General features: G+C 46.0%; 1 protein-coding gene across 18 annotated transcripts in view; it reads left to right on the top strand.

Annotated features, from left to right (window-relative positions):
- The first annotated feature begins 2,048 nt into the window (after positions 1-2,048).
- The window catches only part of Magi1 (membrane associated guanylate kinase, WW and PDZ domain containing 1), a 548,751-nt gene continuing 526,102 nt past the window's right edge, over positions 2,049-24,697 (top strand). For 16 of the 18 annotated variants that reach the window (XM_048356103.1, XM_048356102.1, XM_048356099.1 and 13 more), the window contains exon 1: positions 2,684-3,063. In XM_048356103.1, the coding sequence (XP_048212060.1) occupies positions 2,760-3,063 (304 nt within the window). In that variant the 5' untranslated portion in view covers positions 2,684-2,759. Of the gene's footprint in view, positions 3,064-24,697 lie in introns of all 18 variants that reach the window. The other 2 variants (XM_048356096.1, XM_048356113.1) reach the window with 1 other exon arrangement.

Genomic DNA, 24,697 nt, shown 5'->3' with positions numbered 1-24,697 from the left:
ATACTCAGTTCTAGATTGGAACACAGTATTCCTTCAGACTCAAAGGCGATATGCAGCATGGTAGATTCAAGAGCAAATACAAAAGCTGTTGCCCAGGCATCCTCATGCTAAATAGTCACTTGCGCAGTGTTTTCTGAGAGCCTTAGAATTCGAGATGGTGGGTTCCATCCCGGAGATTCTGATTTCAGGATCTGTGTTAGGGTTTTGAAGTTTACCTTTAAAGAATGGGTCCTTTCGATCACTCTGAGTGGAGAAAAGAAAGTGCTTTAGAAAAGAGATCCATAGGGGCAGTTTTTGTTACTACCCTGAGCAGGATCTTCATTACTTGATATCCAAGGAGAGAGGCATCAACATTCATTCATTCATTCATTCATTCATTCATCCACTCATTCATTTTTGTGCTGATACTGGTGCTTGAACTCAGGGCTTCCCACTTTCACAGCTGTCACTGTACCACTTGAGCAACATCTCCACTTTGGGCTTTTCGCTGGTTATTTGGAGGTAAGTTTCTGATTTGTCCCCATAGTCTGGCTTCGAACTGCAATCCTCACACCTCATCCTCCTGTGTAGCCAGGATCAGAGTGCTGGCTTTCTACTTACTATTTATTTATTAGCTTACAGTAGCACTTGACTAAGAAGGCAAAAGCTTACTTGAATGAATTGTCATTATCCAACTGGAAGCTCCAAAGGGCTTCCTAATTCTTCCCTACTACTGGTAATACTACTAGAAATTTTTGTCGTGCGTCCCTGCCTCTTCACAGTTACTCTCTTTGCAAGCTGTCTCTCCATTTAACATTCTGGAAGACTAGGGACGTTTTGTTAGGCTCCCTTAACTTCACTAAGTGAAGGCTGGGAGAGGTCACGGAGTTTGTTCAAGGTCATTGGAGAGAACGGTCGAGGGGAGTTGACCCCAGAGCCTGGCTCTCAACCCTCCCCGGTCTTTATGAGTCGCTTCTCATCACCTCCCTTATTTCTTGGAATCTCTGGGTCCAGAGCCGAAGAAGGTATGAATCACGAGCGAGAGAGCCAGGCGCAGGCGGATTTGGAGGGTACCCTCGCGGGCACCGACTCGCACCGCACCCCGCCTCTGGGCGGCGCTGGCGGGGAGCCGCGACCCGGGGCCCCGAATTCCGCAGTGGCTGCCGCGCCTCCGCCCTGCCGGCGCCGGGGCGCGGGTGCTGGTCCCACCCCGGGCGGTGATCCCTATCTCCGGGGAGAAAGTCCACCGGCCTCCGTTCTCTGCTGGGAATCGGAGCCTGGGGCGGGGGACCGGCTGACGGCTCTTTCGCGGAAAGACAATTACAGAGCCCCACGGACCACCAGTCTGAGTTTCCCCGAGTCCTAAAAAGTTGGCTCCAAGTGTAAAGATGCGGGTGCACGCGCGCTCGCGGTGGATGCGCACGGGGCCATCCGAGGGGGGACCCGCGGGTCCTCCCTGGTCCGCCTCGCGGGTCACAGCGGGGATCCTGGGCTAGGGATTCAAACTGGGGGGGTGGGGGGTGGGGGGGAGGAGGCGGCGGGCAAAGGCAGGGCTGGGGCGCAGAGGCCATGTGGCGGGAGGCGGCGGGACCGGCCGGGCCGGGTGACCGACAGCGTGGCCGGCCACTGGCTGAGGACGGCCCGGAGGCTGAGGGACGGAGGGAGGGCGTGAGTGTGTGTGAGTGCGCGTGAGTGTGCGCGCGGGGTGGGGGGAGTGTGGCAGCCTCCCCACCCCCACCTGTTGGAAATGCCTTTGAATTACCTACCGCCCTCCCACCCAACCAAGACCCCCTCCCTGCCCGCATTGTTTCAAAAGTTACAACCAGCGAAACGTGGGGGCGTGAGGGGGGGGGCAAAGCGTGTGCGCGGGAGGAAGGGGGTCCCAACTCCAACCCATAAAAAACAGAAAGCACAGGGCGGATTTGGAAGACACCGAAAGGGAAGGAAGCGCGAAGTCGGAGGGGGTCCATGAGCCGTCGGCGTTAGGACCCAACGGGAAGCACTGTGGAATCCTCGCCTTCGGGGAGGAGGGGCGGGGCGGGCCGGCCCGGTGGGCGGCCACGGGGCGCATGCGCGCGCGTCTCCCCGGGGGCCGGCCGCTGCGCTCCGCGGCGCGCAATAGAATGAACTGTAACAAAACAAGCGGAGCCTTTGTATCTGCTTAAAGGGGCCGCGGGCCTTTCCCGGGGGTCCTCCGTCCCCGCCCCGCGGCCGCGTCTCCGGGGCTCCCGGCAACGGACGGAAGGGCTTTTTTTTTTTTTTTTTTTTTTTTTCCTTCTTTTTGCTCAGGCTTCAGGACCAGCTTGCCCGCGAAGGAAGAGGCGAACCGGGCGGGAGGCTCGGAGGAGGCAGCGCCGCGTTGCACCGGGATCTGGAAAGAAAAGGAAGGAGCGGAGGAAAAGCAGCCGTGCGGGCGCCGCGGAGTGGACTCTGGTCCCGCGAGCGCGGGCGGGCGGGCGGGCGCCGGAACGTGGACCCGGAGGCACAGGAATGCAAACAAAGCTGGCGGGCGCCCGGGCAGGGCTCACGGGGGAGCCCGGAAAGTTTGTTTTATGATGGCTTGAGTGCGCGAGCGTGTGTGCAGGGGAGCGGGGCTGCCAAGTTTCTTCTCTCTCTCCTCTCTCCCGCTTCGCTCCTGGCGCTGAGATGTTTCTCGTATGAGCCCTGCCGAGGCTCGGGAGAGGGGGGGCTCGCGCTGTGGAAGGGGGGGGGACACCTGTCTCCCGTTTTATTATCGTTATTATTATTTTGGGTGGAAGAGGAAGGGGGTGTAACTCATCATGTCGAAAGTGATGCAGAAGAAGAACCACTGGACTAGCAGGGTTCACGAATGCACCGTGAAGCGGGGACCTCAGGGCGAGCTGGGGGTGACGGTGCTGGGGGGCGCGGAGAACGGGGAGTTTCCGTACATCGGAGCGGCCCAGGCGCCGGGGCTTCCCGGCGGCGGCGAGGGCCCGAAGCTGGGCGAAGGGGAGCTGCTGCTGGAGGTGCAGGGGATCCGGGTGTCCGGTTTGCCCCGCTACGACGTGCAGGGAGTCATCGACAGCTGCCCGGAGGCCGTCACCTTCAAAGCCGTCAGACCAGGTAAGACGCCCGGGGTGTACCTGTGGGGGACGCATTCAGAAGAGGGGGTGGGGGTGGATCGTCGTTGGCCTGTGGGGACAACTACCCCCCCCCCCCATCCCCACTCCAGTCTTGGTTTCCCGCTTGTCTTCATTGAATAAAGTACGAATGCAAGAAAAGCACCAAAGTTGCGAGTCGTTCGCCCACCTGCTTTTGAGAGAGGAGGGCCAACAACTGGGTGGGCGCGGGGGAAGCGGGGTGTCCCTGGCCACCGAGTTCCCAGAGCGCAGCCTCGCCTGTCCCTGAGGACGTTGGGGGAATTGAGGCACGGGCTATGGGTGGGCGCCTCCCGGGTTCTTTCATCGGGGTGGGGGGAGGCGGGGGCGCCTTGCCGCGCGGGTGAGTTAGCAGCGTTCTTTGGCTGCTAGTTTCCAGACCTGGCCTGTGGGTGCGCGGAAGGAGAGGGTCTGAGCTCCTTTTATCTCCCTCCCCCCATCTCAGCCCCTGGAAGGTGGGCTGGGCTCAGACCCCTGTCGACCTGGCGATCCCTCCCCGCCCCCAGCCCCCGAACCTCCCTCCCTCCCCGCTGGATGACGCACGACTCCCTATGGAGAGGCGGTGGGGGAGGGCGCAGGGGTTCCGCTTCTGGCGAGGATCAAGTCCAAGTTTCCCTCTCCACGGTGACTGTGACCATTAGTGGTGATAATTAGGACAGTGACTATGTATTGTGAGCCTACTACGCGCGCGCCCGCGCGAGCCCCTGGGTAAAACTCTTTTAACTTCTGTGACGTGCTACGGCTCCGCAATTAGAAGACCCAGTTGTTTTCATTACATTCCCCTCTTACAGATAAGGAACCCGACATTTGTTTAAATGACTTGCCCAAGGCCACACAACTAACCCAAAAAGATGGATCCTCTAAGTTAGGGGGGGGGATGGAGATGGAGGGGGGTTGCCTCTCAGGGGACTGGATTTTGAGGCGGGAAGGCATGCAAATTCCAACCTGGCTTCTGAAGGGATGCGTTTGATGGCTGGTGTTGGTGCTGGGCCCCTTACATCCATCTCAGTTTGGCAGAGGGCAAGGCCCCCCTTCTCCCCCCCCCCGTGACTGTGACTGCCTTCCTCCACACAGGGATCCCTCCCAAGCACCCCCCCCCCCACTGTGACGCAGCTTGTCCAATGACAGCACTAAAGGAGGTGGCCAAATGGGATGTGCTGAAAAGTTGCCCTATGTTTCCATGGGGAAGACAGCAGCTGGAGCAGTGTGTGAAAGGGAAGGGCTAGGCGGAGACCACTCTGCCTGGGAAACAGGCATCTTCCCGACGAAATGGAGGACAGGAGATGGCCTTTTGGTAGCTTGAAAGGCCAACCCATTTTGATGGAAAGCTTTACCATTTGTATCCTTAAAAAAAAAATCCTCCACTTGGACACCTCCTCCAAGAAGCCACCTAGCATCCTGACAGGTTTCCTGCCACTTCCTCCTCCCAGCTCCTTTAGCGTGTATTGGGTCCTGCTTTCTGGGCAGGTACTGGGGAGCTCCTTGAAGGACACAATGGTGTCACCATCGTGGCACACTTCCTGGCTCTGGTGTAGGTCCAGTACTTGGACTTGCTGGGTGATTTGGCCTTCCTCGCAAGCTGCCTTGTGTGAGTTATGGAAGCCCGTGTGGGGAAAGGTGTGCAGATGGTGCTGGCACATCATCAGCGCTCAGCAAAATGAGCTCTTACCATTTGATTCGAGTTTCCTCCGACCAGTTATTTATCCAAGAACTTGGATTATAAATTCCCTGCTAGTTACCCAGATGATTATGACAGAGAAAATACCTTGTCAGGTGTTTGGTGGGACAGCTGTGGATCTCAGTGCCCCGGGGCCATTTGGGAAGTAGGGCAAAGGAAGGACGCCCTGGTCTGTGGGTTGTCTGGTGGTTCTAATGGATCCTGACTTGGGGCTTGTTTGTTGTGTGCAAGATGCTGCCAGTAGCTGAGCCCCTATCTTCCTTCTACCAATTATCAGAGAGCCTGGAGGCATGTTCCCAGGGGCCTCTGCTGCAGTAGAGGAAAGTGGTGGGATGAATCCAGAGAACTCGCTGACACTGTTGGGTTTGGCAGAAACTAATTCCCTTCCCTCAGAACTATTCCTGTGTATAGAAATGCCCACAGCAGGGCGAATGAATGTGTAAGATGTGAATCTACTTGTAATTAAAAAAAAAAAAAGAAACTAATTGGGAAACTTGAATGCTTGGGATCCCCCTTCAGTGGGAAAGTCCTTTCATATAATTGCACAGGCACAGTTAGGCATGTCTGATGTCTTCATTAAAAGGGAAGATGGCCCTAGAAACCATTTCACCCTCTTTTGTTTCTTCTTTCATACTGAGAATGTGATTTCAATTGGATGACAGAATTGTGTCTCGCTGTGACTTTGTTACTGTGTCTTAATCCTGTCAGGTAGGGTCGAGCTAAAGAAAATGGAACTTTTGTGTTTATCCCTCAAGTCAGCCCCTTGTAGGGATGCAGGGTCACTTGGGGTACTGTCTGCACGGAAATGTCACCATCTCCTTGTGGGGGAGAAGATGCTGTTCTTTCTATGTCATGGCAGTTCTCTGGAGAGAGGCATGGACCAAAATAGTATGTAGCAAATGGTATAATACCAAGCTGGACTGAACTGAACGAATCTCACCAAATGCATCTACTGGGCTGGAGTTGGTTTATTTTAAATGGAGAGTACAGTTTTTAGTCTAAAGGCTTTAAAAAGCATACATATATAATATACACTCATGCATATGTATGTTATGTATGTGTATATATATAATATGTAAATAAAGGTATCCTTTATCTGTGGTAAGATGTACGTATCCTTTGAAATGGACTTAAGAAACTTTAACAAATACATAAATCGTGAAAATTATACATATTTTGGAGTACCATGTGATATTTTGGTATCTATGCATGTATTAAAGCAGATACAAAGGATCTGCTTTGATGAACTTTGACAAACTATGTGTTCTTGTTATCACTTAAGTCAGGATAGAGAATATTTCTATCACTCCAAAAATTTCCCTGACGTCTCTTTCCAGTTAATAATTCCTCCCCTCTGTTCTGCCTCTCACCGCTGTCCCCCTCAAAAGTAAAGGCTTTTAGATTTATTTCTGTTTATCATCTGTCTGTCCTCAAACTTTATGAGAATGAAATAAGGTAACATTTATTTTGTGCCTAGCTTTTCCCCCCAGCACAATATTTCATGTAGTTGTGTGTATCATTATCTGGTTCTTTTTTTATTGCTACATTGTATTCCATTGTATACATATACCAGTTTTTCCTTTGTGTTGGTGGACATTTGGGTTTTTCATGCTTGAGTTCTGAAGAAAGCTGTGTTCCATTTGTTTTACATCCTTACCAATCTTTGGTTTTTGTCTGCCTTGAAACTTAACCAATTTATAGGGGGAAATGTATTTCAGGAAACTTCAATATGGGATGTAGCTGGTATTATGTTTTCACTTTAGAGTATGTCCATCCAGCAGAACTTCGCACAGGCAAGGCCCTGGATTCATTTCCTAGCACTAACACAAACAAAACAGAATATGTCAGGTGCTCAGCTCAGCGGATGCTTTATGGGTCTTTCTTTTTCTCTGAATTTCCCCATCTATCTAAACTGGACTCAGATAATGGAAATAGAGGTTCCCAAACTTTAGATAAGTTTTCCAAGGGCCCTGCCGCAAGTGGCAGTAGATTCCTAGAACGCAGCCCCATGGTCATCCCAAAGCTCTTACTCCCAGTTCCAGGGCCTGCGTCGGGAGTGGAAGTTCAAGACTCAGAGGAATCCCATGAGACCTGGGATGTGCTTGGAAATGCCAACGCCCCATCTCCCCATCAGTCCTGCTGACTCACACCCTGGCCCGGAGCTTGTGGGGTGTTCAGAGAAGCCTTCAGGTGTGCCTGATGCAGGGTGTTACAAAAAGCCCTCAGGGGTGCCCAACGCTTGCTGTGTGTGGGTAACGGCTGCTGTAGGCTGCCTTGTGCCCGCTGGGATGGAGAAGATGGCATTGAACCGAGCAGGTATCCTGGGGGCAAGTCTTCCTCTGTAGGCTGAAGTTTCTTCATGCTAGCAGAGGTGGCTGTGCCTCTTTTCAGGACCTCTGCACCCCAGCAGTGCTGCCCTTCCACGAATAACCCAGCCGCCAAAGGTTTAAAATGGCCTGTGATTGCAGTTTCCTAAATGGGTATATTATAGGTCACGCTTTCATATTTTTGTAGATGAATTCTGTGGTTTTCCAAATTGCTCAGGAACTGAAATTGTCCTCCTGTTTTTTTTTTTTTTAAGGGCAGATGGGAGACAATAAATAAGATACAAGTTAAAAACTGAAACATGGCCAGACCCTTTTTCTTAACCACAGGAAGTTGTGACCGCATATGGTTGAATATAGTTCTTGGTGCAGTTTCCTCTTTTTTACAAAAAAAGATTTCTAATATTATATGTTTGTTTGGGCCAGTTGGGTTATATGACAATATCTGTAACAAAATAGCTGTTATTTTGTTTTCATTTTAAAACACAGTGCCTGTGTTTCCTGGTTTATTTTGAATGTCTGGGCTTACTTCCCCTTTCCCTCAAAATTGGTCTCAAAATTAACTCTCTCCTCCACCTCCCCTCTTTTTTTTTTTCTTTTCTTTTTAGGGTTTTTAAGCCCAGTTTTTAAACTCATGATCCTCCTGTCTCCACCCCCTGGTGCTGAGATTACAGGTATGCACCACCATGCCTGGCTTTTGACTTTTTCTTAGTGTATTGGTCTCTTTTATAACCTGCTCCTAAGTGCTGATAATCATCTCTAGTAGTGATTGGTAACTGATTGGTAGTAGAGTGTATTGGGAGGGAAGCATATAATCAGTCTCCCAAGTTAGTCTCATGTGGTGGCTGGATACCACAGATTGATGTAAGATTGCTGCTCCCAGAGCCATCCTTTACTCTGCTGAGTGTCTTTCTGAATCTCCTCATACTGTCCTACCCTACAATATAAGTTCCATAAAACAAGAAGCGTCTCTTCTTTCTCTAGTGCGCCTATTTCCCCAATGCCTGTGTTAAGGTGTGGCACCAATAGGTGCTCACTAAAACTATTGTACCAATGCATTTTGTGTTGTTTGTTCAAGCACATCTAAGCCATCTGCAGTTTTGCTCCTCCTCTTGCAGCTTTTCCTTGGTTAACTCAGGATCTCTCTGTGCTCCCTTTCTCATCACCAGCGCTTTTGATCAGCTGGTTCCCCATGTGTAGTAATTTATACTGGGCTAGAAAGGACTGCCAAGGCCTGATGAATTATATTCCCGAATTTCTTCCTGTTGACTCTAACTGAAATATAATGACAAGCAAGTCTCTCAGTGTGGAATTTCAGATGCTTAGTGGGCAAACCAATGAGGGGCTTTTCTGTTTAAGGCTAACATAGGACCTACTCTTTCATTATGACTAAGAACCCCTCCCTTTCCCTCCCCTCCCCTCTCCTCCCCTCCCCTCCCCTCTCCTCCCCTCCCCTCCTCTCCCTTCCCCTCTCCTCCCCTCCCCTTTTCTCCCCTCTTTCCCTCTTCTCCAGACTTTTTCTGTGTTGATACTGGGACTTGAACTCCCTTTCTCTCCTCTCCCTCTTTTGTGTTGGTACTGAGATTTGAACTTTGGACCTCACACTCTTGGCTTTTTCCCTCAAGGTTAACTCTCTACCACTTGAGCTACAGTACTTCATTTCTGGCTTTTTGCTGGTCAACTGGAGATGAGAATCTCATGGACTTTTTTGTGGCCAATGACAAATCAGATTTTTCTACAGGAAGTAGATTTCAGTTCATTCCCTCTCCTCCTTTGTGTTTATATGTCATTAAAAAAAAAACTAAAAAAAAAAATCTGTTTTTGTTCTTGGTGCCAAAGACCCCGCTCAGAGGGATATTTTTAGTTTACACTGGAACACTCCACGGTAAAATTATGCAAAAACAGCCAACCCGATTTGTCCGGTTGTTTCCAGTACCTACCCATTGCCATTGGCTATGCTACTTAAAAATAGATTAAGTTGACGGGAGGAGGCAGTGGCACATGGTTGGCTCCGAGTGATAGTTGGTATTTACTCCTCAGCTGGTTTCTGATGGCAGAATTGATGATATTTACCAGGGAAATTAAAAAGGTTTCTTATAGAAAACATTCTGACATCTCACTAGGAAGGTTTACATGCAGGATGTTAGCTTTATAAACAATGGTCATTTAATTCAAAATACTACTCTGTGATGTCAGTAATCCTTTCTTGGAGATTGTACATACAGGTAACAGGATCTACTGATTTGATGTACACCAAGACTAAAGGCTGTCAGATTCATTAAGGACAGACATTCACGTCCTAGAAATCTGGGTATATTATCATGCCTGTTTTGGTGCAGCTACAGGAGCTCTGGGAGGCTGCACCCCTTGCATTGTTGGTGACACCCCCTCTGTTTCTGAGTCCTGTGGAGGTCAGGGATGGACTGTCCATTGATGTCACTGAGACAACTGTTTTGGCATTGATGGGAGGCTGTCGCAGGATTTTTTAACACACCAGACACAAGCAAATGCCAACTATTAGTCACTGTGTGGTGATTGTCTTCCTTTTCTGTATGTAAACAAAATAGCTAATATTGTTTACTCTGAATACATTATTTTGTAATAATGTTTTCATGATGATACTAATGCCTACCCTGTCTCTTAATAAATCTCACTAATTGAAACAAAAAAGCAAACAAAATGATGGGCTTATCATTATTCTGTGAGGATCAGTGTGTTCTGAATGTCATTGCATATTTCCAAAATTAGAAAATGTAATTTGAACAGTATCTTTTATGACTAAATCTTTCTATAGCTCAGTAATTAAATGATAGAATAAATCCATTATTTATGATCATGTCTACAGTCTTTATCTTAGAGTGAGAGCCCAAATAAGAATGCTTTTAAGCCAGGAGCTAATGGTTTACGCCTGTAATCCTAGCTACTTAGGAGTCTGAGATCTGAGGATCAATGTTCAAAGCCAGCCCCTGCAAGGAAGTCCATGAGACTCTGATCTCTAATTAATCACGAGAATACTGGAAGTGGTGCTATGGCTCAAAATGGTAGATCACTAGCCTTGAGCAGAAAGAGCTCAGGGAGAACAGCCAGGGCCCTGAGTTCAAGCCCCATGACCAGCTGAAAAATAAATACATAAAAAGCCCATCTAGAAACTTCCAATATTTGGAAGCCCATCTAGACACTTCCAATATTTGGAAGTTTGCTTTCATCTGTACGCATCTTATAGGTATTCTCTGGCATAAACTTCAAGTCTTTCTTAAATGTCATTCTCTCAGTGAGGCCTTCTCAGAGCATGTTATCTAAAACTTCCTTCATTGCAACCTGTCATTCTTCCATCCCCTCCTCTGCTTTATTTCACTCGGGAATCTATAATCACTGTAGAATAAGTAAGTTCTCTTTGGAATATATATTCAGAGTGGATGTTGACCTTGTCTTCTTTCCGGCTGTAGTAGTTGCTTAAGAATTGGCTACATAGCTTCTGTTGAAGTTCTAAATGGAATTCATCTCTCCTGAGCGCAGTTGTTTCTCAATGTTGCGATATCTGAAAAGTCTCTGAAAATACAATTAATTCGTGCTGGATCACACATTTACAATCTTCATGCTTACTCTCAATAGCTGGGACTGGGGTTACCAATAGTTTAGCTGATTGGTCCAAGTATATATGTATGCATATTACTAGTTCAGGGCCTGGACACTGTCCCTGAGCTTTTGTGCTCAAGGTAGTGCTCTGTCACAGCTCCACTTCTGGCTTTTTGGTTGTTAGTTGGAGATAAGAGTCTCATGAACTTTTTTGTCCAGGCTGGCTTTGAACTGCAATCCTTAGATCTCTAGATAGCTAGGATTACAGGCATGAGCCACTGGTGTCTGGCTGGTCCAGGAAAGTGTGTGTGTGTGTGTGTGTGTGTGTGTGTGTGTGTGTGTGTGTGTGTGTGTGCCAGTCCTGGGGCTTGAACTCGGGGCCTGGGCACTGTCCCTGAGCTTCTTTTGCTCAAGCCTAGCACTCTTCCACTGCTGACACAGTGCCACTTCCATCTTTTTCTGAGTATGTGGTACTGAGGAATCAAACCCAGGGCCAGGGCCTCATGCATGCTAGCAAGCATGCTACCACTAAGCTACCTTCCCAGCCCCAGGAATATTTTTGAAGACAGCATTGCTGGCCTACTTCAGTTGATGTTGATATTTTTGGTTTACAAATAAGTACATCTGTCTCTCTGGTCTCCTGTTAAGGAGAAGAGTGAAGAATCAATGTATTGAAATCTCTTTGGAGTCATAGATAAGGTCACACCGAACTTGTATTTCCAGTCTTAACCTTTGAGCTTGGAGGAGGCCCTGGACTTGAAGACTGAGTACTGACTTCATAATAAAAGGTCATAACAAAGATCAACTGTACCCCTGCACCTACAAGAGAAATCCTGAAGATCTCCTTGACGTAGGGATAGATCTATTCCTAGCAGTCTTTAATAGCCCAGTCATTGGCAACAGTCCATTTTAAGTCTTGTCTCCTCCCTCTCCCCCACCATCCTTATCTTTGTTGGGTACCTAGGAGACCTTACATTTGAACTTGAATGTAGTGGCCTATTTGGGAGGTGGTCTGGGAGGCAGTGAGTTGGGAGATCCACGTTGGCCGTGTTTGAAAGCACGGGGCCTCTTTGGGGGTGGTGGTGATAGTTTTAGAGCAGGCACATACTGAGGATATGTGGGAACATTGTAAAACTCCCTCATCCCCACATGGCCTGCGGGTGGGTTTTCCTGTGGGCTGTGCATGTGGACTTTGTGTTACCATCTCCAGTGTGGTGAGACTGGGTTATGTAAGACAATCACCTTCTCACGGCTCAGGTATCAGCCTGTTATTGCAGACTGAGGTATTTGTGTGCTTTTACTGGGCCTTGGTGATGTTTTCCACAGTAACACTAATCTTTTGGTCTGTTCAGAGACAAGACTCCAGGCTCTTTATGCACTGTGGCATGATAGTGTAATTAAGCAGCTATTATTCCCCAAGTGATACTCCATATCTCAAAATTATTGCTAGATACAATATTAACAGGATGGTCTGGCTGCTCGTGAAACATACCACAAATAGCCGTTTATCAAGGTGGTATAGATTCAGATTTCACCCCCATCCTAGCTAAATGCAGAAGGCAGGATTTCTCATTGACCAGCTGGACCTCTTGGGGCAAGATGCCTCACCCATTGGAGCTGTGATTTTGCCCTCTGAAAATGGGACGTGACAATGATACCTACTTTCTAGGGTTGGTGGAGGAATAAAACAGGACTGAAGCCACATGGCCCCGGGCCTGGCACATAGAGCTTGCTCAGAAAATAACGGCTTCTGTTATGGTTGGTAGGCTGAATTTGAAAGTACCTGTGGGAGAAAAAAGAATCTCTTGGGAGATGAAGATTGTAGTACACAGGTCTCTGGAGAGCTTTTCAAGCTAGAAAAAGCTCTCATTTTTCTGCATGATTCAGATGCTGTTTTGTTTTAAGGGCTGAGACTAGATCAGTTCAGACACATGGGAAGGATGTGGCAGACTCCCAGGCGTGGTCACGGGTGATGGATTGGGTCTAATGATGGTGCTCAGGTCACAAATTGATAGAAAGCATGGGAGGGGAGGGCAGTTTCTCTTTCTGTTTGCTGAGTGATTAGTGTCAGTGTTCCTGGAGATTGTGATACTGAGGTCCTCTAGTTTTCCTAGGACCTTGGGTGGGCTCCCCTCCTAAATATGTCTGGGTAGGCAATAAGGCTTAGTGGTTATAAGGGTTTAGAATTAGCTGGCCTGGGTTTAGCATGGCAGGCCAACCATCAGCACTTTGATTCTTCCAGTTGGAAACTAGAATAATGCCTGTCTTATTGGTTGGTTGGAAAGACTCAGTGAGGTAATTTATATAAAGGTCTTAGTACTTTGTTTCTTTCCTTTAAGTAGCACTCAGTAGAATACTTCACTTTTAGTTGAGAAGTGGAGACATGTCATAGAGTTCTACCAAAGCAATGTTCTCTAACTGGGGCCATTTTGTTCCTCCTCGCCCCTAGACATTTGGCATTGTCAAGAGACACTTCCAGCATTGGGTGCTACTGGCATTTACTGGGTAGAGATTGGGGAGGCTGCTAAACATCCTACAATGTACAACAGAATTATCCAGCCTAAAGTGTCAATAGGGCTAAGGCTGAAAATGCCTGCCTACGGTTAGATTGGAAATGTGGATTTCAGGTGGTAGCTTAGTAATTGTTATGATTGTTTTTGGTCCTCTGTCATATCACCAAGACTCAGGTTCAAGGGTTTGCCTGGGTGGGTGATTATTCTCATTTCAGCCATAAGAAGTATAGATTTTTCAGGTCAAGTTATCCATCCAGACCACTGACATAAATGAGGTTGAAACTTACATCCACCTGCTTCTACCTGGTTCCCTTGCATTTCCACATTAGCAATGTCTTGTTCACATATCCTAGAACCCCCATGGCCTTCTATTGTGGGGTCACTATGTGTGCACTTTTTTTTTTTTTTAAGATATGACTGTCTGAGACTGCAATACTCCTGGTGACTCCACTGAAGTCTAGCCTCAAAATAAAAATAATGGACTCTTAAGGTATTACCTAGCCAGTAAACACATGTTTTAAAGCAATTCTGCCTTTTTGCTGCTACCTTCTGTTCTTCTGATCTTTTCATCAATACTGCTGGTGAGACCATCTCCCTGGTGGTCTCATGACTTAGCACACACATGGTTGTTTCCACAGTCCCCACAAATGCTTTGTGGTTGTAGATCTTTCTAGTAGTCCTTGTGCTGGACCACACACGTGTCTTGAAGACGGCATCCTTGTTTTATATGTTGTGTAATCTCTGCCCTGTGTAGGCGCTCAGGAAGTGTCTGTTGAGTTGAATTCTTTGGAGGGAAACAAGTAGGCATCATTTTTACATTAAAAATAAATTCGTGCCTAAGATCTTGTTGCCTCGGAAAATCCACATTTTATTTTTAAGACATATTAAATATACTTAGCCATATGTCTGAGTTTTCCGGGATGATTTAAGATGGTTGTCTGCCAGTTGTTGGAGCATTTTGAACTGTAGAGAAAATATTGAATGAATTGTGTTGAAGGTCTTTCGTGAGCCTTTGTTCTGGCCAGATGTGTGCAGTTGTTGCTTTAGTCACGTGGCCATGGGACCTCCCCACTTTGGCCTGATCTCAATAGTGTCAGTATCTTAGCGCCTGGATTATTGGCAAGGCCTTGGGCATTTATATCTGATAGAGAGAGTATGTTCATTTCCTTCGCCAACTTATCAGCCTGTTTAAGTCTGTGTGACTTGGTTAGGAATTCAAAGCACAAGATCAAGTTGTTAAAAAAAAAAAACACACACACAACTTTCTCTGGTGTTGGAGCATGTGTATTTTCTTCTTCTTTTTTAATATAAAACATTTGCACCAAGATTTTGGTTTCTAATCTTTTAAAACCTCAAATTGTGTTGTGACCTTGATATGACTGTTCATAGTTGGTCTGTGTTTCTGTAGCATGTTTCCTCCTGGGGAGCTTAAATTTTGTTCCATATTTAAACAATGTGTACAATTCAGAAGAATGTGACTATGGAAGGAACATGTATGCATATTGCTTGTAATCCCACCCCAGAGAAATACATATGTTAACATTGTATTCTAATCCATCCTTCCATCCCTACACATGCATAGATGTATTTGTAGATTAGGGGGCATTGTCTTTCCTATTAGAATGGATCATGTTTGGTGAGATTTTTTTTCTTTGTGCCCAAAATATGTTCTAGGCACAAATTTTAAATACTACATATAGGTAGCTTTATCACTTCAATATCAGATGAATCTGCTTTTGCTCACTGTATACTATGTTGAACCATTAGTATCTATCTTATCTGTCTATCTTTATGTTGGTCCTGGGTCAGTTTATAGTATCCTGTATGTATGTATGTATGTATGTATGTATGTATGTGTGTGTATGTGTATGTATTTTTGTACTAGTGCTTGGGCTTAAATTCATAGCCTCTTACCCTCTTTGGACTTCCTTGCTCTTTGCTGATGTTCTGCCACTTCAAGCAACCAGACTTTTCTGCCCTGGCTAGCTATCTTCTAGGTCCCAGCCTCCTGAGTAGCAAGGATTACAGATGTGAGTCATTGGTCCTGGCTTAGTACGTGTTTTAATGTCCCATTGTGTTACCCTCCAGAGAATATATGGACTTAAGTCTTTTGCATGACTATGAGGATATTTATAGGTTTTCACTTGTAAGAGATAATGCCTACAACTGCATTTATAGTTTATTTGTAGCAGTCATGATAAACTCACATACTGAATATGTATTTTATTTTATTTATTTATTTTTGCCAGTCCTGGGCCTTGGATTCAGGGCCTGGGCACTGTCCCTGGCTTCTTTTTGCTCAAGGCTAGCACTCTGCCACTTGAGTCACAGCACCACTTCTGGCCGCTTTCTATATATGTGGTGCCGGGGAATTGAACCCAGGGCTTCATGTATGCGAGGCAAGCATTCCTGCCACTAGGCTATATTCCCAGCCACCTGAATATGTATTTTAAAGGACATTAAGGAGTGGTGGGGACTAGGCAAACTGGAAGGGCTTACCTTGTTTGAAAGGAGTTGTTGCTTCCTTTTCGGGCTTTAGCTTGTGGTGCCATGTAATGTCGTTAGCCAAGTGTTGCTAGCTCCTTTCACTCTTCAAGAGAACCCACAAGCTTGAAATTTTTAAAAAGTGAACTTTGCCAATTTTCAGTGTTGATCCAGAGTTCTTTGAAAATTGTGGGTGAATCAAACCGAACACATCTGGAAGCCATATTTGGTCCTCCGGCGACAAGTGTGCAGCTCTTGTTTATGTATTTGACTGTCTCGTTGGTGTCTCTCATATTTCATCTCTCTGAAAGCAATAATCAGATTTCTGATGTCTGGATTCTCAGAGCTCCGGATAGTGACCAGCTCACAAAAATGTGTGTGGGAATGAATAATACATTCTGGATGTGGTTTGATTTGGCACTGAAAGTAGTCCATGTAAGTTCATTGAGGCCCAGCCAGTGACAGCTCTCCAGTTCTAGTTTAGAAGAGCTGGGGAGAGTATATTTTGACAGCTGATCATAATTCTTGGAATATTTTGTCTCAAGCCCCTGGTCTGCCAAAACTTAGAACTGGGTGCAAGATCACATCTTGAAATTGACATTCTTATGGATCTGATGCCCCAGTATGGAAATGGAGTCTATTTTATGCTCTGAGTGGCTACATGGTGAGACATTTGACCTTCAAATAAAAGAATGAATGAGCTCTTATGCTTATCACTTAGGAAGGTTTGAAATAGGATGAGGAAGTTCCTAATAACAATTTATTCAGGGATAGGGAGGGGAGGACCCTTGTGGCCTGTATAATCTAAGCTACTCAGAAGGCTGAGATCTGAGAATTTTGGTTCAAAGTCTGTGAGACTGTTATCTCCAATGAACCACCAATAAGCTGGTGGTAGAGCTGTGGCTTAAGTGGTAGAGCACTAGCCTTGAGTGAAAAAGCTAAGGGACAGTGCCCACGCCCTGATCTCAAACCCCAGTATTGACACTGAACAAAAAAATGTGTTTGGTACTGTACAGACAAAGCATCCTCCAGTTGTGCATACCTTCACATCTTGTTTGGCCTCTGAGACCAGGGGGACATCTATTCTTCAGTGCCAGTGCTGTATGGTAGAATTCTGTTTTCTGTAAACCGTTGCGGCCCTTGCTGCTTTCCTTCCTGCCTGCATAATGGATTGTTCTGCATTGCATAATTCATGGTGAGCACTAGATTTGCTGCACTAGGCAGGGAAACAGGACTCAGGTAATTCAGATGAGTTTTGTCAATGCGGTGTTTCTATCGAGAAGCCTAGAAGAAAGAAGAGACTCTACAGAATCGAAACCAGAAAATCTGTACGAAAAGCTCAGTGTGGCCTTTAAAGTTTGCTATGTTTCAGTGTAGTCTCTCTTCTTTCTTTCTCTGGTCCCTTTCCCTTCCTCCACATCCATATCAGAATGGAACATTCCGATAAGCTGTCTAGGAATTCAATTTTTAGATCGGATATTCTCTGTGTAATCCAGAACTTCATGTGTGAGCCAGAACTGATGGTCTGATCAGCTTCCTAAATTATGCTAACTACATCTTGGGCGTCCAGAAACCCCCAGCTTTGCATGAAATTTGTCTTCAGTCTGCTACTTTAAAATAATACTTACGGATGCAACATAGTGTGCAAAGCTTCTGTTTCAAGATGCTTTAGGATGTGTGATCTTTGGTAAAATTTGTGTATTTTGGTCTTTGTTAAAGGGTAGAGTTTGGTGGGGTACTTCACTGTGGCTCACTCTTATAATCCTAGCTACTCAGGAGGTGGAGATCTGGAGGAATGAGTTTTGTGGCCAGGCTAGCCTGGGCACAAAAATGGGTGAGGTTTCATCTCAACAAAAAGCTGGGCATAGTGTGTGCACTTATCTTTCCACCTATGCAGGAAGCATAAATAGGGGATCATGGTCCATGCCAGCCTGAGACCTCTTTCTCAAAATAACTGGTGCACAAGGAACAGAAAAGATTGGGGATGTGGCTTAGGAGATAGTGCCTGTCTAGTATACAGTAGGCCTTGAGTTCAAACCCCCATACACAGAGAAAGAGAGAGAGGAGAAAAGAGAGAGAGTTGCTTACTGACCCTGAGGGAGGGGGGCAGTGCGTAGTTAATGAACTCTTATAGTTGTGTTCCTCTGCTGTGTCATGATTGTTTATTTTATAGCACTATGATGATAATAGGTAACTGAGATCTCCCGTCCAAATGACTGACACAGGCCCCAAAGCCTGAGTTTAGTTGAGACAGAGGTGGGAAAGATCAGCAATTGTTCATCCCAGCTGAGGGCCATTGCGTGAGGCTGCCGTTTCACACTTGTATCTCAGAATATGTACTGGCTTCTTCATGCTTCAGCCTATGAGCCACATTTGTTGTTTCAATACATTTATTTTTCTTCTTAAATTCAGAAAAGGAAGGGAAAGTCTTTTGGAAGCTGGGAAGTGCTATCTCTTTGTTGACATGAGTTATAGGGAGAGAAGTCAGGGAGATAGGATACCAGGGGAAGGCAGCATTCCTGTATCAGTCTGTTTGTGTCTTTCCAACTCATTGGGAAACACTGGCAAAAGGAAAAAAAGGCCCTGGCTTGCTTGTGCAGTGTGGAGCTGTTTCTGTAGCATTTTAGCTGCAAGTAGAAGCTCCACTTATTCTCTGTAAGATACATGATCTCCAAGAAAGATAATTGTGAGAAGCCATTGAGTCTGATCGCCGATTGTTAACTGGTCCAGGCTCTTGGTGGAAGGATTCCTTCCATGGTGTTGAATAAAACATGGTGAGTGGCCAGCCTTGCTGTCTGAATTCCTGGGAGAAAGACACACTAGGAACAGTCTTGGGGGAGGGGAGAGGAGTACGGGGCTGCTGCACACCTGTTATCAGTCATATCTGGTCACCTGATGACTGTAACATATTGCAGGCAGAGCTGCTTGGAGAAGATGATCACTGGCTCACAAATGGGATTTGGGCAGATGAAAAGTCCATCAGAATTACCTGGGAGAGTTGACAGGTTATGGGCATCTGGCGATGGTAGCTTCATTAGCCATTCTGACTTCTGTCTTCCTGCCTAGTCCTTGGTGTCCTGAATCCAAAGAATAGTGCCCCGAACAGGGTCTTTCACAATCCAGATGACCCCAGCTGTTGTTGAACAGAAGCATGATAGGGCCCCAGTCAAATGGGTGGAGTCAAAAGCCTGGGCAGTGGGCCTTGTGGTAGACTGGTGTTCCAATTTGGCCAGTGGTGGCAAGTCCAAAGCTCTAGATGCAAAAATTTGGCCTGTTCACTTCCAATTAGCACCTGATAAATGGTGATAATAAAGCCTCATACACACTAGAATGAACATGGATGGGGTTCAGAAGGGAAAGAAACTGGGTTATCGGAGCAGATACTCTTTTTAGGAGCACAGTAGTGGATGTGTACAATTGTGGAGAAGGTTGCTGTCCTGCTTTAGGCTTCTAGTATCAATGTGGTAAGATAGAAGTTCCTTTCCCTGAGTGCCACCATGGTTGCCTTTTTCAAACAGGAAGGGACCTCCTAGGAAGGACAGTGATGGCCGTTCATTAGTCCATACGGCGATGTGGACTAATGACTAACCCACTAGCCACATGTGGTAAACGTTGCTAGTGTGTCTGAAGAAAGGAATGTTCAATTTTATGTACGTTTAATGAGTTTAGATGTAGGGACCCACATGTATGTGGCTGTATGTTCAGTATAGGAGACAGTGCTACTAAAATGGCAAGGACAGTTTTGTCCCATCTCGCTCTTAAGATGAGGAAGGAGTGAGGCTTCTTATATTGGGAAACTTAAGGTAGGTAGTGTTTTAGTCTTTTTCATTAATGCACTTAGTGATGACAGCCTTTTGAAAGAAATTCAGAATATGGCAATGTGTAATTTTTCCTAAACAATTGACATGGAGTAGTTCCATGAGACTAGGGTGAGGTTTCTTGCAGGCTGCTCTATTTCCAGCCCTTAATATAATGGAGGTTGGAAAATTATTTGAACCTCAACATTGTATGCCTGGAGGCTCTGAGTTAGGCTGAGATTTGGCAGTTAAACCATTTTATCACTTGATGCTGTTGATTGCAATGAATACGAAAACTCAAATGGGTTCAACAACAAAGGAGATTAGCAGACACAGGTAACACAGGTACGGTGGGTTGGCCCTCCCTCCCTCCCTCCCTTCCTTCTTTCCTTCTTTCCTTCCTTTTCCTTTGTGTCAATACTATGGCTTGAATTCAGGGCCCTGGAAATGTTCTTTATCTTTTTTGTTTTTTTTTTTTGGCAAGGCTGGCTCTCTACCACTTGAACCATGCCTCTGGTTTAGGCTTTTGCTTCTGGTTAGTTGGAGATGAGAATCTGAAAGATTTGTCTACATGGACTGGTTTTGAACCTCAATTCTCAGACCTCAGTCTCCTGAGTAGCTAGGATTATAGGTATGAGCCACTGGCACCCAAAACTGGTGTTTGATCATAGTGATTTGCTTCAAAGCTCTCAGTAGCCCACATGGTGCTGGAAATCCTCATCTTATCCATACTCACTGCTAGGATGCTATCACCTGTATATAGTATTGGACAGCCTCCATCTTTTCAGTGCTGCTTTCTTCATTGTCAGGCCTTGGGCCTTGGGTTGGCATCATTTGCAGACGGTTAGCAAGAACAAAAGGGTGATGTACCCTGTTATTCATAGCTGGAGAGGGAGGCCTGGAGGAACACCAGGCTTTGTGGAGCTTTAGTTCTCCGGCTCTAAGCCAATCATTGAGTCTTATGCAAATTGCTGTCTACTTGCAGTTGGGGGTGGGGTCAGCACTCATCTGGGATCCATTGTTCATGGTTCCCTAATGAACACCTGGTGGGTTTTGCCCAGAAGGGTGAAGTCATGAACTAGCTGCCAGGTGGAGTAGCCAACTGGTTGTTCGCTTCTCACACCAACTCCATATGGGTGCCTCAGCTCAACAGCTAGTGAGACACAATTCGAATCTGGGGGCTCAGTGGTAGAATGCTTGCCTAGTGTATATAAGGCCCTGTGTTCATTTCCTAGCCACACAAAACAAAGACAAAAATGTAAATAAAAAAACATTAAAAATTTAAGTTTTGAGTAGCTGGGATTGCAGATGTGAGCCACTGATGCCCAGCTAAGCATTCTAGGTTTTCTTTTCTTTTCTTTTCTTCTTCTTTTTTTTTTTTGGTCAGTTATGGAGCTTGAGCTCAGGGCCTGGGCTCTGTCTCTGAGCCTCTTTGTGCTCAAGGCTAGCACTCTATCAATTGAGCTGCTGTGCTACTTTTGGTTTTTGAGTAGTTTATTGGCGATAAGAATCTTATGGGGACTTTTCTGCCCAGAATGGCTTCGAACCTCCAGATCTTATCCTCCTGAATAGCTAGGATTGCAGGCATGAGCATCGACACCTGGCTTTAAAAATTTTAATTAAAAATAAATTATCTTTTAAATAGTCATGCAGAGAGGTTTCAAGTCACTATGTCAGTTCATGGGTACACAATAAATCTTGATCCCAGTTCCCTTTCTATCATTCTCCAGCATCTCTCCCACTGTTTTTTTTAAAATTATTTTATTTTGTTGTAAAGGGGTTACAGTTACATAAGGAAGGCAAAGCGTACCTTGCTTTTCTTCCCCTTTCCCTTCCCTCTGACTTCCCTTCCCCACAAGTTGTAAAGTTCTTTTCCAACATAGTGTCCCACTGATGGTTTTTTAACTGGGTGTGGTTTTGTATTTCTCCTCCCTTCCCCCTTTCCCTCCTCCTCTATGCACTGATGGTGTCTGACACAGTTTTGGTTTTTGTAGTTGGAAGGTGCTACTAGCATATGGTGGACAGAGGTTGGGATGCTATAAGCATCCTTCAATGCCCTGGAGAGTTTTGCAAAAAAGACTTCGGCTAGTAGCACCAAGCTCGAGAAACCCTGCTGTCCAGACTGCCAGTTTACCTTGCCACAGAGTTGCCCACAAGTTACACTCATCTCATCAGCCTGCTGGGTTTTGTTCTCAGAGGTCCTTTCCATTGGCAGCGCTCCTTGTTCAGTGTTAGTCCCACCATTGTTTGATCTCTGTAGGACAGGAACCTGACCTCTTTGTTCTACTCTCCTGACTAAGCACTGCCTGACACTTGGCTGTTGAGAGGCATTCATGTACTTGAATGGCTACTTATGTTGGTGGGCAGGTATATCCAGATAACAGAGAAGACTCATGGAAGATTCTAGCATGACTGGCAACTTTGAGCTCAGCTGGGTTGTAAGTGACACACTGTGGATTCCCAGATGAGAGAGCAGAGTGAGAAATGAGACACCACCTCATTCTGCTAGAACAGCTCAGCAAGCAATGACTTGAGAGAGGAGAACAGGAGATGGCCAGTCGGGACTAACTAACCCATGCTGTGCCAAGTGAGATCACAAGGTGGTTGCTTAAGACCTTGAGTATTCAGGGAGCAGGGAGATGCAAAGATGGTCCCCAGGCCCTAATGCTCACCAAAGGGTATATAGCAGGAACTGAGGTGATGGGGCCTGTGATCTGTGTGAGGTAAGGTAAGTTAGCGGTGATGGTGGGCTACACACTTGGTTTGGAAGAACAACACGGCCAAGTCTGTGCTGTGCACAGGACACAGAGTTTGGAGGAAATAGTTTAAGTCCTCACTCTCTGCCTGGTTTTTATTGTTGTTGTTTTTATTTTTGGTGCTAGTCTTGGGTTTGAGCTCAGGGTCCAGGTGAGCATTTTGCTCAAGGCCAGCACTTACTTTACCACTTGAGCCATAACTTTTGGCTTTTTTAGTGGTTAATTGGAGATAAGAGTATCATGGAGTTTCTTGTCTAGCTGGCTTTGAACTGTGATCCTCAGATCTCAGCACCCTAAGTAGCTAGGACTACATTAATGAACTACCCATGCTCAGGTGCTTGGCTTTTTTGCTCAAGACTAGCACTCTACCACTTGAGCCACAGCTCCACTTCTGTTTGTTTTTGGAATTTTCTACTCTGTTTGGCTTTGAACCTCTGTCTAAAGATCTCAGCCTCCTGAGTAGCTAGGATTACAGATGTGAGCCACTGGCATCTGGTATTTTCCTCTTGACTTTTAGAGGAAAACAACCGTAAATGTGCATATGTGAATACATACAATCACACACACACACACACACACACACACACACACACACACACACACACACCCCATATACACTGTGTCCTAGCCTTATCTTTGTGTCATGGCTGTGTGTGTGAAAAGTAGCTGTGCTAAAGGTCCTTCTCTGGGGAAGATAAAAGGAGGGATAATACATACATCCAAGGGAACAGAGCTTTTATCTTGATGGTTCTTCACTTTGTCACTATTTGCTTTGTCTTTCCTTGTGTTTACTTGTTTTTGTTTTTTTTCCAGTCCTGGGGCTTGGACTCAGGGCCTGAGCACTGTCCCTGTCTTCTTTTTGCTCAAGGCTAGCACTTTACCACTTGAACCACAGCGCCACTTCTGGCTTTTTCCATATATGTGATGCTGAGGAATTGAACCCAAGGCTTCATGTATACAAGGCAAGCACTCTACCACTAGACCATGTTCCCAGCCCCCTTGTGTTTACTTGGAAATCCTTCCTTTTCAAAGTTGAGAAGCTTCTAGCACTTACCTGCCCACCATGCCTAGCATGTTCTAACCATTTTTTTAAGTGCATAGCTGAATGGCCTGAGGACACACATGCTGTTGACAGTTGTCTCAAGAGAACCAAGTGTCATGTCCCCAGTGGGAACTGTCCCACTTAGCACTCCCTCCCTCTCCTTTGCTCCCAGCCACTGGGAACATCTAGTTCATCTCACTATGAGCATTATATTAGTGAAAGCATATACTATTTTTGCTCACTTAACACATTGTGTCCAGATTTACCTGTGTTATAGCAAGCGTCATCATTTCCTCCCCTTCCCCCAATTTGTGCTGGTCCTGGGACTTGAATTCAGGGCCTAGGTGCTGTCCCTGAGATTTTTTTTTTGTTTTACTAGTCTTGAGCCTCGTGCTTGAGCCACAGCTTCAAGGAGTCTCATGGATTTTCCTGCCCAGGCTGGCTATAAACCTTGATCCTCTGATCTCAGCCTCCTGAGTAGCTGGGATTATAGATGTGAGCCACTAGGGCCCAGTAATTTCCTGCCATTTTAAGGCTTTATAATGCTCCATTGCCTGTTCAGACAACCTTTTGTGTATCCATTGGTTGCTTGGGTCGGTTATGGTCACCTTTCTTTGCTTGGTTTTTGTCTTCGTTTCAGTAGCAGGTGCATGCATGCAGTTTGTTTCTTTTGATATCTTTGCCTGTCTTCTTTATTCCTTTTACCTGCCTTTCCCAGGTCTCTTGTGAGAACCACTTAGCTACTGTCCAGGAGCACCACACCTGATGTCCTTTGCTGTGGAGGGGTGAGGCATTCCTAGCACTGTTAACATCATTTCTTTAATGCTTAAAGGAGTCTGCAGAAGGTGGGTATGACTGGTTACCTGGTCTTGAGTTCCAGTCTCCTCTCTAATTTGGTCAACTTTCCTTCCTTTCCAGGTGGGACGCTGCATGCTGCGTGTTTGATATATAGGGATTATATTTCGTGTGGTCTGGGTTGAAATGTGGTTCCTCTAGTGCTTGCTTCACCACATGGCATTGGGTGCGCGATTTGCCTTCTGTGAAGTTGTAATAATCCTGAGACCACCCAGCTTGTGTGCTCAGGACAGGGATGAAATGAGACCTTTTAGCACATCCAGAAGTCCTGAATAGCTGATCATTATGATAGTGTGTCAGTTTTCCTGCTTTGAATCTGATAAACTTTGGATTCTGCATTTGTGGGAGGTGCTGAATTGACTGTGTAATTGACTCCAAACACTTATGTTTAACACTCCAGTTCTCATCCTCTTTCCTGGCACTGTCATCTCCTCTTACATTTTTTATGGAGCTGAATTTGTTGGACCAAATTATATGGAGCAGATTTGATAGGAAGGCATTCTAAGTACACTGTTTTTATGTCTGCATGTTATTTCTCGGAGCTCCCTTGAAGTCTGAATTTAGTCACCACTCA

Source organism: Perognathus longimembris, chromosome 10 (genome assembly GCF_023159225.1).
Source record: "Perognathus longimembris pacificus isolate PPM17 chromosome 10, ASM2315922v1, whole genome shotgun sequence".
Taxonomy (NCBI): domain Eukaryota; kingdom Metazoa; phylum Chordata; class Mammalia; order Rodentia; family Heteromyidae; genus Perognathus; species Perognathus longimembris.
This window is presented reverse-complemented; position numbering and strand designations above follow the sequence as displayed.